At 38.7% G+C, this 12,912-nt stretch overlaps 2 protein-coding genes across 7 annotated transcripts in view; one reads left to right on the plus strand and one right to left on the minus strand.

The window, feature by feature from the left end:
- Positions 1 to 1,496: 1,496 nt before the first annotated feature.
- Positions 1,497 to 12,431, minus strand: LOC121362097 (riboflavin-binding protein-like). The gene is made up of 6 exons (XM_041483333.1): positions 12,416 to 12,431; positions 11,399 to 11,556; positions 10,577 to 10,676; positions 9,327 to 9,455; positions 4,916 to 5,027; positions 1,497 to 1,863 (listed from the first exon to the last, which is right to left on the minus strand). Exons 2-6 carry the CDS (start codon positions 11,535 to 11,537, stop codon positions 1,615 to 1,617), a joined length of 729 nt encoding a protein of 242 aa, XP_041339267.1. The 5' UTR covers positions 11,538 to 11,556; positions 12,416 to 12,431; the 3' UTR covers positions 1,497 to 1,614.
- The window catches only part of MAST2 (microtubule associated serine/threonine kinase 2), a 207,375-nt gene continuing 196,745 nt past the window's right edge, over positions 2,283 to 12,912 (plus strand). For 2 of the 6 annotated variants that reach the window (XM_041483319.1, XM_041483322.1), the window contains exon 1: positions 2,284 to 2,434. The gene's annotated coding sequence lies outside the window, so the exon portion shown is untranslated. Of the gene's footprint in view, positions 2,435 to 4,321; positions 4,355 to 12,912 lie in introns of those variants that run through there. The other 4 variants (XM_041483321.1, XM_041483328.1, XM_041483326.1 and 1 more) reach the window with 4 other exon arrangements.

Here is a 12,912-nt window from a genome sequence, read left to right on the forward strand (position 1 = left end):
GAGGAGTTTGTTGAGAGTGGTTTCAAAAGTAATTTAGTCAGAGCAAAGAGAAAAAAGTGGAATGGGAAGAAAAAGAGCAGAGAAACAGGCAGGAACAATTGTGCTATACTTAACAAAAAGTATGAAGAAAATGTCTGTCCATGGTGATACAGAAAAGGTTGGTGTTAAGGCAGTGAGAGGGGATAATTAATTCTTGAATTTTGAGCATAGCAAAATAAAATGCAGGAAAATTTCTGCTCTGATTCAGGTGCAATAAAAGACAGGAAAGAACAGAGTTAGTGAAATAGATGGAGAAAAGGACTGTCAGAGATTTACAGAAGACTAAATTCTTGTTCTTTCATTCCTAACAGTAGAACTGACAAATTGAGTTAGCACAAAATACAGATGTGGCAAAGTATCATTCTGAAAACAATTCAGTGCTGGTAGGAATTAGTCCATTGTTAAGTGTACTGAGAAGCTGGTTGGAAGCAGAGCATGACCTAATGGGTTTAGCATTACTTTTGCAGCTGTGTGAAACCATTCCAATAAATAAACAGCTCAGTGAAGAAAGTGTGTTAGATTTTTAAGATTCTCCCAGTTAAGAGGATATGCCAAGTCATTGTTTCAACTGTGGAACAGATCCTTAAATACTGTAAGGCAACCAGATCCTTTGGAAGCACCAAGATGATGCTGATTTTCACAATTTGATAATGTGACCCCCAAATTCAACCCTTCTCATGACTTCTGTGGTGATGGCATTGCAAAAGGTAGAGAATGGCAAAGACCTGTCCACTCTGCAGTGATGTCAGAGGAAGTATGGATGCATAACTGAAAGCAGGATTTCCTTAATTTTTACCTGAAAAATCCCTCTGGGACTGGTGAAGATTTTTAGTTTGACTATAACAGTGATGCTGGGAAACAATTACTGATGGGAGAGACCTGACTGGAGCTGTCCCTGATACTTTGGTTTCTCAGAGATCATTATATTTGCAATAATTCAGTGGGAATAATTTCACTATTGTAGGAGACATTTCTACTGCTTTTGCTTAAGGTAAAAGCCCTGTGCAACAGACTGTGCATGCTGTGTACTGACAATATTTGGATCTAGGGATTTATGTAGCACACTATAAAGCCCTGTTTTTAAGATTCAAAATAAATACATTTTCACTGGTCAATAGCCAAGCTCCCTGACCTATTTCTGCCTGAAGATTTCTTCTTTATCTGAGCAGACCCAGGCACAGAGTAACTTGTGACAGGAGTGCTGTGTGCCTGTGCTAATGAAGTGTTTGGGTTGAAGATTTGGTGCATTACTGGCAGGCATGACCTTCCAGAGGTCTCTGGTTCTCACTGTTCCACCTTAAGTCAGCAGGGGCTGCCTGTGCCTCTTCTCTTTGAAAGTCAACCCCTAGATGTTTCCTTCAGGCTTGTAGCTGTTCAGTTCAAGTCACAAGATTACACCTGTGCTAGCCTGTCTGGAGCTTTGTGATGCAGATGCAAAAACGTCAGAGAAAGATTAATAGAACCAGCCATTGATTTATTATGCTCTGGAAAGGAAGGGATAAAGCAGGCTGGCATGATGCCCCAAGCCCAGCCTCCACCACGATTTCTCTTGTGCTGACATATATTCACTAGTATTTATCTTGTCTGTTCACCGTCCTTTTGCTTTAGTTTCTTGAACTTCAGGAGTTTATTTTGGCAGGCACGCTCCTCACTGCTGCTGCTGCTGCTGCTGCTGCTGGAGCTTTCCTCTGAGTTTTTGGAGAGGAGATACTTGATTGCAATCGAGTCCTTCTTGTTCATTTGCAAGCAGAGGCAGGAGGATTCGCTCACCTTAAATGACTTCCCCCACATACTCTGGCACATGTCAGTTCCATTTGCATACATCTGTGTGTCAAATAAGAAATGCCTCAATTACATTTAAATAGAATTGCATTAACATCAGTTTGTATCATATTGATAAACATTTGTCACTTTTTAAAAATTGGTACCAGGATATATTTTTATAATTTACTGTAATTTACTGTCTTGCTGTGTGCTATGCTTCATCTCTTCTGAGATGTCTGAAAATGTTACCCAGTCCCACAACTGGCAAAAGCAATTTGCCTGTTTTGAGAGCAAGTGGTTACACAAAATGCAGGGATCAACAGCTGCCCTTTGTTTCCACCCTGGGGCTGACAGCCCAGCAGCTCTCTGGGGCTGACAGTTAAAGCTGTGTGTGAGAGCCTTTACAACTTGTAGCATGTCAGGACACTCTGACATGCCTTGAAATCTGAGTAGTGCTGAAAGTGCCAGATAGTGCTTTGAATACAGGAATCTTTTTATTTACAGGCCAGAGACAGCCCAGTGGAGTCACAGCTCCGAGGGATCTCATTGTGCCTGCTGCAATGTACTTCATGGCCGGGCAGGACCTCACAGGCAAAGAGAAGAGACATAATTTAGCAACTGCTTGAAGAAAGTAAGTTTTTGTCAAGCTTCCAAGGTGCTTTTTCCAGTGGGGCAATGGCCTTTCTGGCTCAAGAAACTGCAAATTGCAGCTTCTTGTACCCTTATCAAGTGAAGCTGTTCTGTTCTTGCTACTATTGCATTTTGTAAGTCCTGTGTCATAGGACCTGTCAACCGCACAACAAAGATACTGTTTGTTTGTTGAGCTCACATTGTGACAATGTTCTGCCTGCCCAGCTTGAGTTTGTCTGAAGAATATTAGCAAGTTCTTCCCTGTGTCCCCTGTGCAAAAAATTATGTTGTCTTTTTCCTTAAAAACCTATCCTTTATGAATAATACAAAATCCATTTCAAATAGCCCCAAAGACTGTGTAGTCTGTAAAACAGCTTTTCAGCCAATACAATCTCTAGCCAGGGTTTGCACCATGGATGCTGCATGTGCTGGAGAAGGAGTATGGAGATTGGATGGTCAGGGTCAGAAAAGGAAAGCTCCTCTATCTAATTCTTTCCTTGTGTTCTTGGGGCAGGCAGATCTTAGCTCTTTCTTTCCTATTATTCCTGTGATTTTAAGTAGCATTAGATATTTTCTTCCAGCTCCTGTGCAGTTCTGAATTTCTACCTGCTTTTAGCTAATCATTCCAGAAAATATTAAAGCCTGTCACATGGGTTCGTTTAGGTCTTTATGCAAGAGACCTCTATACACCTATACTTGTGTCCTACAGGTTCTGTAAAGTGTTTGTACTTTTCTACTTGCTAAATTGATAATTTTTTTTTTACCTTCCTCCTAATTCTGCTTAAAGATCACAGGATAATCAGAATGCTGCAGCAAACACATGGAGCACATAGCCTGTTTCCCCAATATGTTCCTAAATTACTGCAAAGGATAATGACTCGAGCTTCTTGGAAAATGTCCTAGCCTGTGCATTAACACTGCTTGGGGAGCACCCAGCTGGGAGAATAATGACAAGGATAAAACTGGCCATGGTCAGTTGTGCCTCCTGAATATTCAGCATTTTTTCTTTATTCAGCAGCTGTCCCAAAGGGCCTTAGAACCACTTGCATACATACATATAGGGCTGCTGATTGCTCCTCTGTGTGAAAAAAGGAACTGTCTACAGTGCTCTGACATGAGAGAACCCTTCCATGAATTGAGTCCAAACCAAGGCAGTCTAGTGTTTGTATATCATGTAATCTTCATATGGGAAATGTCTGTTTTTTAAATTTCTCTGTAGAATTTTCATCTTTATGATTACTTGCCATGCAAGCCTATTTGTGGTGAAAAACATGGGTAGTTTAGGGTGTGGCTCCATTTAGTTAAGGAATAGCTGTGCCTGGCTTCAAGTGATAAGACCTTGGAATTTGCTGCATGTTTTTCCCTGCAGATGGTATATTTTCTTTAAGAAATAAGTGCAAGGGAACTCAAGGTTAAAAACTCCTGTCTCTGAAACAGGGACAGCTTGAACAGGGACTTGAGATTATTTATGGAGATTATAATTTTGTTTTTCACTTCATCTGGAACTACTGATGATTTAGCACATCTGGGAAACTAAGCTGTAAGTTTCCACAGCCCATTTGTTTTTGGCCACCTTCCTGAGTTTGCTGATTAGTGTCACTTTTGCAAGGCAGACAGCAATCCAGCACGAACTGGACTGTGTTTTCCACTTATATCAGTTGTTGAACTGACTTCTGGAAGTACATGCACTTGAATTGAATTCAAAATAATGAATCTGCAAGCCTTACTACCAGTGCCTAAGCACTTCACCTAAATTTTGTTTACTTCTTCAATTTGGGCAGTTTTTCATGGACTCAGTGAAGTTCAACTGTTAAAAATATTCCAATACACTTTTGAACTGCTAAACTTACTTGAGTCACTAGAAAAATCCTACCAGACTCTGGAAAGGTCTGTAGACCAGGTTCCAGGCAACCTTGCTCCTGTAAGTCTTGTCAGTTCTCATTTTATACACTTTTGCTCATAAAATTAGTTATCCCAACCATTAAACATTCTCAGAAAGATGGGATGGAGAAGGACAAGATGAAATAGAGAAAAGGGCAAAGATACCCAATAGGCAAGAAAACCTTAAAAATTCCTCAGTAGTTTGGGAATTCATATTCCAATTAAAAAAGACAGAGGTGTGTAGAGCCCCATATTGTGTAAGGAACCTTATGAAAACCATCTTAGTGTCTCTGTGTGAACAAAGTTCATTTATCTCACTTTCTAAATCCCACTGGGTTAAAATATCTGTGTTTCTTGGACTTTTGTTTCACAAGTAGAATGAATAGTGATTAATTAAATTTATATCTACCTACAGTGAGTGCTGTACATAAAAATGAATGCTTGAAAATTTGTATACTTAAAAAGTCTGATGTAGGAATGGCTTGAAACTGCTTAAGTAAAAATAATTCACTGATGGTATTTTACTCCCGTATATTCAGGGAAAAAACCCCCAGAACTCCTAATGCCATAGTTTCTGCTTCAGTTGATCAGGTTTTCTTACCTCATGGTATGGAATGCATTTATCCTTACAGTGGTTTTCTCCACTTTCATCCCACTCCCAGTCTGTCAGCCAGTTACGAACACATATGGAATCATCTTTGCAGGCTTCATACCTTCATGGAGATTAGTGTGGAAGATAAAGTTACTTCTCTCACATTTTTCATTGGACTCAGATTCAACTCAAAGAGATGTCCAGGGGTCTGTTAGTAATGTGGTGTGATTACAGTGCAGCTTAGCAACAGATCTTCAAGCAATGTGCACATTATCTTAGCTTGACATGTGCATAAACTCTGAGCTGTCCAGGAAAACCTAAATTCCCATGAAAACTAAACAGTTCACTCGCTACCTTTTATACTGACAGACTTAACAAAGGGTTCATGTTGTGGGTGTTTTCTGCTTGGTTATCTGATGTTTCTGAGTGGAGGTAATGCTGGGAGGGAGAGAGTGAGTTTCATGAATGCTGCTGTTCAGTATCATAACAGAGCAAAGGTGTGCTAAGGGTGAACTGTCACTTGAAGGAGATGTGGGGAAAGTTTGTATTATGAATTAACATGGGACAAGAAGAATGATGTTTGCCAGGCAGGGGAGTTGTTATGAGGAATGTGCACTAAAATAAGGAAATTCCACAAAAACCAAAATAGTGTAGAATAATAGGATGTCAGCCTCAAAATTACATTTTCAAAGAAGTTAAAAAGAGAAGGAAAGATAAGAGTTCTCTAGGGTATAGGTCTAAAATCTTAAATTTCAAATTATTTTTAATTTGTAAGTGGTAATGTAGGAAAAAACCTATAAATGACCTGGAATGAATAGAATTCTGGCTGGTTGATGTGATGAGAGGTCTCATGACTTACCATTATCCTCCTTTACCCTTATTCTACATAATTTCCTCCCTTCCACTTCTCTTTTATGCTGTACTTTTTGGCTCTTCCCTTTCTTAAGGACTACTTTCTGCAAATCAGTTAACATCTACTTAAATTTAATCTCATTGGCTTGTAGGACTATTCATACCAGTAACTGAGAGTGCCAAAACAATGAGGCACAGCTTCCAGAAAGTTAATATTTAGCATGGTATTCGTAATTAGTGCCTTTGAATAGATTTTCTGTTTGTCACTTTTAGTCTTCAGGGTCATGTTTCAAAAACTGTTTTGATATCACAAGGGCTGCAACCTTACATTTTTAAATGAAATATGTGGGTTGTCATGTGGTCATGAGAACTGGACATTGCAGTAGATTTGCAAATGCAGAAAGGTCAGAAGATGCATATCTGCAGTATCTTCACTCTGGTTTTGTGGGCTATTTGGCGGGAGAAAGAGCAATAACAGATGAAAGGTAACCATGGCCTGAAGTAAACAGCTCAGGGTCAGGAGACATGCACTCTCAATGGGTTCATCCCTGAATCTGCTGTCAGAGGTAGGGGCTCTGCTGGAAATAGAGGCAAAAATTTGAGAAATTAATATTCATGGTATCCATCTGGTTTCCTCAGGAATATGAATAAAATATATTAATTAAAGTGCTTCTATTTTATTCACCATTATTTATCGACTTGTCAAGATGACATGTTTCCTAATCACGATTATTACCTGACTGTGGTTTATTCTACAAGCAGGTGACAGGGCATAATTCCATTGGTAGGAATTTTTCTTTATCCCAATGGAAGTAATTATGAAGTCAAGTTTATGAAAAGTCATGATTTGTGAAAATTCTAATTTCTGCAGTCCAGAAACCCATAAGTTGTTTATTCGAACATTAACTAAATATGAGAAACATAAATACTTAAAAGATCCTCCCTGAACATATTAGTTCCATATGTATAATGAGCAGGATATTTTTATTTTAAAGCTTTTCCACTGTATTTTTTCTAATTAGCTCTTTCTCTTTTATAGGACAGAGGGTTCTTTCACAGGTGAATGAGAAAATTACTTGTACATTGAGCTCTTTCAAAAGCAATAGTTTAAGGACTAGTGAGAGCAAGGAATCCTAAAACAATAGGAAGAAAAGGAAGGCCCCAAGCTACTCAGATGGATTTCTTTTAAATTAAGTCACTGCTCATTGAGAATACTCTGCACATTTCTGGCCACAAAGACATACAGTATGCAGCAGGCACACTCACAGTATGTAGAGAAAGTAGGTCACATCACCAGCAGTGCTACGGCATGCTAAAGGGCCTCCACTGAATAGAACATGAAAAAATGTTACTTTAAATCACCAGAAAGAGTGGGAATTCTGTCCAGGCTCTTTTTTAGCCTGAGGCCTTAAGTAGGGTGAGGGAATGGGTTTGACACTGGCATTAGGCAGGCACAAAGACCAGCATGCAGGGTAATGGGCCATCAGTACATTTTTGATTCAGGCCAGGCGTCTGTGACGCCAACAGGAGCAATAGATCATTGCTCAGGGCTTGTTTAGAGCAGATCCTCTCTCTGCCAGGAGACTCTATACTGGAAAAGGGTCAGTGTTCCTGGGCAGCAGCTCTCAATCACCCCACTGTACTTTCCAGCAACAAAAGTTAAAAGTACAGTTTACCTGCAGGCTCTGGAAGTGCCCAGGGAACACTGAGGATTTTGCAATGTAATATTGACCTACATGATCTACAATTGACCTACAATGATCTACACTTTGGTATAAATCTCTTATACACTAAAGCTGGCTTCAACTAGTTAATAGATGCAAACTAAACTTACAGCACACATTTTCTTTTATCTTTACACTTTCACTAGATATAACAATTTAGTAAAGACTTTTCATGCTACTTGTTTTGGGACACATTTGTTTTAGATAATGTATTCTATCACTTTGCCCATTGGATCTCTTCTAGAACTCACTGGCAACTCCAGCACTTTAATACCCAAATGCAATATTTGGTAATTGGTTCTGAGCTTAAAGATTCAGAGCACTGAGGAAAATTCAAGGTCTCAGTCTTTATCTTCAAGGAGGTCAATAATCTGAATTCAGTTTAGAAGATTAGAAAAAACTTAGCAAGGAAGACTGTTGACAAATCTGTTCCTGAGGCACATGTAGTTTCCTGACACAGAAATAAAATTCATTGCTAGAGAAACCTCTAGGAAAGCTAAGAAATGTATCAGCCTTTCTCACTCACTTCCATTACGAATCCAAGCTATGCTTCTTGTTTCCTCCACTGGCACAAAGCAATGGAGACATATTTGAAGACAAAGCCTACCAAAATTCTGCACTGCATACATGATTTTGCGCTTGGAACGAATGGAAATGGATCCACGTGTCAATAATATTCGAGTTGTGTAATCCCTAGGGAAGGAGGGCAGAGAGCAGCTCAAGAGAACCCAACCGAGTTCTGTATTTTCTGTACTTTTAAGAAATGTTCTTTTTTAACATTTTTAGAAGTATTGTAATGATTTTCCATTATTTTCAGAGTAGCCTAAGGGATCCAGACATTCACAGTCCATTACTTTCATGGAAAGCTAGCACTTATAATCCTATAGTGTGAACAGAGCCTGGGGTGTTTGTGCTTCACACACACGTCCAGACAAGTTCCTCCAGTGACTGGGCACAACATTTGTAAGGTGCTGACTGAGTTTATGTGTCCCATAGTGATGTTTTAAGATCCAACATCTCAAAACAGGGAGGGAAAGGAGAGAGAGGGAGGGAGAGATATATGCTGGATAAGTACCAGTGGAAAAATCTCAGTACCCTACATGGATATAATTCTCCTGCCCCAAGACTAAGGACAGTTGGGTGCTGGGTTGCCCTATCACGTGCCTTGCACTCAAAACATAATGTGATTCTCTGATGCTGTGTTTTGGGAAACAAAATTCAATGTTATTATGCTGCTCATTGCTATTAATAATTTTAGCATTAGTTGGCTGCAGTTGTCTCTGATATTCAGGCTTTTAGAAGAGATTTTAGAGAGTGTGATGATAGAAGGGATAAGGTCAAGGGTGAAAAATTAAGGAATGAAGCTAATTTTTAACAATAATTCGTTGAAATCCCACATGAGTTGATGTCTTTACTGATTTTGTAAGGCATTTTATACATACAAAACAAATGTATCATATAATGATCAAGTATTCAGATTGAAAATGCTAATTGCATAAATGATACTTCACAAACATGGACTTTTTGAAGGGTGGGCAGGCCCCTGCTTCTGCCAGTGCCTGTCAGTGTGGCAGGAGCTCCTCTGTCACAATGCCACTACATGGCACCCTCCCCCAGAGCAGGGCAGTGCTGTCCCTGAGTCACTAAACTCATCTTAGTGTCTCCATCCTGCATTCACAGCCTGTGTCATTATTATTTTGGGGGCAGTAGCTTAGCAGAAAGAAAAGCAGAGATGGCAAACAAGAAATTCAGAAGCAGAACAAGAGAAAAGGTGGTGCAACACCACTGAATCAATGGCATATTAAAACTAAATAAAAATACTTTGATTAAAAAGCTGAACCTACCAGTCATCACAAAAGCTTTGACACAATGGAACAGCCTGAATAGCAGCAGTGTCATTGGGATGGATCCAGCGAGCAGCATGTGGAGAACACCGGTAAAAGCACTCGATTTTCTTTGTGAAATCTTCACAGCTGTGGTGGATGAGAAAAGCCACAAATAAGCTTGTTTCTGAGCATCAAGGCTACAGCCTCAGTTTTCTAGGCCTGCTTTGATGTGGATGCATTACTATGGATTAGAAGAAAAACACAGAAAAGCATCCTTTGGCCCTGTTAATGCCTAAGTTTGAAACTCATTCCTCTGGCATTGTGTATGCCAGAGGAACACAGAGCACAGGCTCTGACCGTGCAATTACCACTGCCAGCTACAGCACAAATGTTTCCATGCATATTTCAGCCCTATTTGTGTAAGCTTTCCGTAAACTTTTGAGGTCTTGAGTTTTCCTGGCAACAGCGATTCCAGGCAATAATAAAATGTAGTTTAAAACTATAGTATAAAACTTTGTCTGTGCTGTAGCCTCATGGTTTCACTATTCTTTAGATTTTTCCCACAGCCCAGCTGAATTTACTTAAAATCGCATACTGTGCTGCTCTCCTGGGAGGGGCAGGCAAGAGCTGTTACTTTTTCACATCTGTTTTTGCTTAATTGTTTTGTACTTTCATCCTTTTATTTCTATAACTTGCCATGTTTCACAGCTTTAACATCTAACGGGGTACTAAAAATCTTAATTAAGGAGACATTTTTCATGGTTACAAAACCCACAGGACTACAAGAATTCTTATTCTACATTTTCAGCCATTTCATTTCTGGACTCCTGTGCTTTTTTTTGGTGAGATTTAGTAATCTAGTTGATGTGCTTTCTAAAGAAAGGAAGAAGCCTGGTCTCTATTCATTGCGGATCACTCTCACTGGTGGGTGATGGTTGGAGAGTTACAGAGGTGCAGGGTGGTTGTCACCTACTGGTGTTACCACCTGACTGGATTGCATTGCTAGATCTGGTTCTATACTGAAAGCAAATTTGAAAAAAACATAACCCTGTGTTGACAAAATGGCAGAAATTGTGTAGACTTAGGGGTTTGTGGGTTTGTGAGAGAGGAGAATAAGAGTCAGAGGTTGCTCAGGTATAGAGAAAGGGTGATGTGAGCTAGGCTGGGTGACATAGTCTCTAGGGTAACCTAATGTCCATCAGCAGCTGGTGGCTGCTCCAGCTCAGATCAGTGGAAGCAGGACACAGAAAACATCAAAGCTGACTTACGATTTACTGAGCTGCCCACATCTGTTCCAGTAGCTGTCGCTTACTTTAATTACCGGGGAACGAGCCAATTGCTCTGTGAAGTCTGCATAGCAACAGGAAGCTGTTGGGAATAAAACAAAGATCTTGCAATAAGTGTTCCTTTTTAACACTGTACTTGGAAGACACAAAATGTAAGATTAATCTGGTTTGAACCATAATATGATAAAGTCTCTTAGTAGTAACTAGAAGATGTACTCAAGCTCTAACAATTTTGGATGTGAAAGTGGCAGTGTAAATGCCAGGTGAGGCAGACTGGCATAAACAGTGCTTTGTCAAGTTGTGCCCAGAGAATCCCAAGAATTTTACCAATGTTCTGCCAGACACTACATCCCAAGGGATACTAACTTTGAAAACTACAAAACACTAAAAAAAAGAGTTGAAGAATTTTAATAAGTACTGTACTTTGCTTACAATAGAATTTTGATGTCAAATTTTCCCACTTGGTGCCTGCTACAATTGATTCTTATACTTAATTACAATAAACCAAAATAGTCTTTGCTGTAAACATTTTTAAGCAGATGGAAATACAAGAAAAGCAAACTGCATCAGAGTTTTGAAAAGAAAATAAATGAAGTCCATGAGAGTTTTACAGCTGACTTTATTAAGACCCAGAATCTTACTCTTGGTTTGCATGCAGCAAAATGCCAGTGAAGGAGGCTTTTCAAATACAATGTATACTGCATCTTATATATTTTTGAGAAATTAGGGGAACTGCCAAAACAATAAGTATGTACAATTCTCTACTTCTTGACCATATTTGGAAAAAAATTAAACCACTCTTACATTTAGAGTAGAGAGTGCACTCTTGCATATTTTTCTCAGGACCTGGCTTCAGTTTTTGGGTGTCCCCCTCCAGACATCCATATTTTTGGCAGGTAGATGATGTTATGACAGCAAGGAGGGTGATAGCAAACCTCAGCATTCTTCTTCAGCTCTTTTTCCTGTATGGAGAGAAGTCTTTGTTTACATCCTTTATTTCTAGGAGATCCCATCACATTAATAGGAAGGACTGCATTTAAAAGACTACATGTATAATCAATTAAAATGTGTTCAGCAAAGATGCACACAGAAATACTAAGACATATTCTCCCTTCCTATTTGTTTATAACTGAACACTTAGCCTTCTGTTACATATTTCTAAGGTTTGGTGGCAAGTGATAAAAGTCATCAATAATTCAGACTACATATGAAAACATGTTATAATTTTCAGTATTTAAGAAAATTATTTAAAATTTCTTCCACTGAGCTGAATTATTTTTTAAACCTTCCAAGAGACATTTGTATGTTTCACTAGATTTGAAGAAAATATTGATTAGTTCTAAAACCTGAAGTGTTTTTTTGCTCACATGGAAATGATGCATAAAGTACAGCTGCAAGTGAGATAGTAGTGTTCACCACCTGAGCTGGATAAATTATATTGAATACTCACCTTTGTTGAAGCTATGCTAATTTATATTTAAGAATCTGATCCATTATTTTCTGCCTCTTTTGTAGAGTCTGGTCAAAAATGCAAGACAAAAATGTTTTGTCTTTATGACCAAAATTTCTCTAAACACAGGCTATACATTAGTCACCTATAAAGATAAATCTATAGCTTGTTACATAAATCAATGCATTATTCTTTGTACATATTATTAATTTAACCTTTCATTCTTTAGTTAAATATTCCTGTTAACTTTTTGGAATAATTTTGTCTGAATAAGCACTGCTGTTCTTCTATGTACCTAGACTTTTCAGGTATAAAGAAAAATTTATACAGAAGAAGAAAACTATCTCTTTGATTTCTCATTAATTTCTCACCTCTTTTGCTTTCCTTCTGGGTGATACTTCTCCCTGGAACAGGAAGGCAGTAATTTGCTTTTCCCATTTTCCACTTTATATACACACCATCTGGCATCAGTGTTCCAGAATTTGTTTGCCCTGGAAGAGTTCCTTGACCCTTTGGAATGCTAACACGAATTTATCTCAAAAGCAGATGCAATGACCAGCACATAATGCCCTTTGATAAAGAGGAAAGTACAAACACGGGTTAGAATTAGAAAAACAATAGCTCTCCTGTATTTCAAATGCCATTAAACCCTCCTGCCTGATTTTTCCATGATTCCTTGTATTACTAATTATTAAATTAATTTCTACAACAGTTTCATGGAGCTCTCACCACAAATTCAGGCTTCAGTAAATTCAAGATATTAAATGCTTCTTATTTCAGCCTGACTGACTTAATTCTGACTGATGGCTTGCCTTGTTACACAGTAATTTTACTACATTCCCTGGAAGATAGTCCATACCTCCTGATT

This window comes from Pyrgilauda ruficollis, unplaced genomic scaffold (genome assembly GCF_017590135.1).
Source record: "Pyrgilauda ruficollis isolate IOZ18807 unplaced genomic scaffold, ASM1759013v1 scaffold6, whole genome shotgun sequence".
In the NCBI taxonomy this organism is placed as follows: Eukaryota; Metazoa; Chordata; class Aves; order Passeriformes; family Passeridae; genus Pyrgilauda; species Pyrgilauda ruficollis.

Bases quoted from the DNA above. Each gene is read 5' to 3' on its own strand.
- LOC121362097 (XM_041483333.1), bottom strand. From the start codon at position 11,537: ATGCTGAGGTTTGCTATCACCCTCCTTGCTGTCATAACATCATCTACC. The intron at 10,677-11,398 runs GTAAGAGTGGTT...TATTCCCAACAG, and splicing joins GTGCACTCTCTACTCTAAAT to CTTCCTGTTGCTATGCAGAC. The intron at 5,028-9,326 runs GTAGGTTCAGCT...ATCTCCATGAAG, and splicing joins CAAAGCTTTTGTGATGACTG to GTATGAAGCCTGCAAAGATG.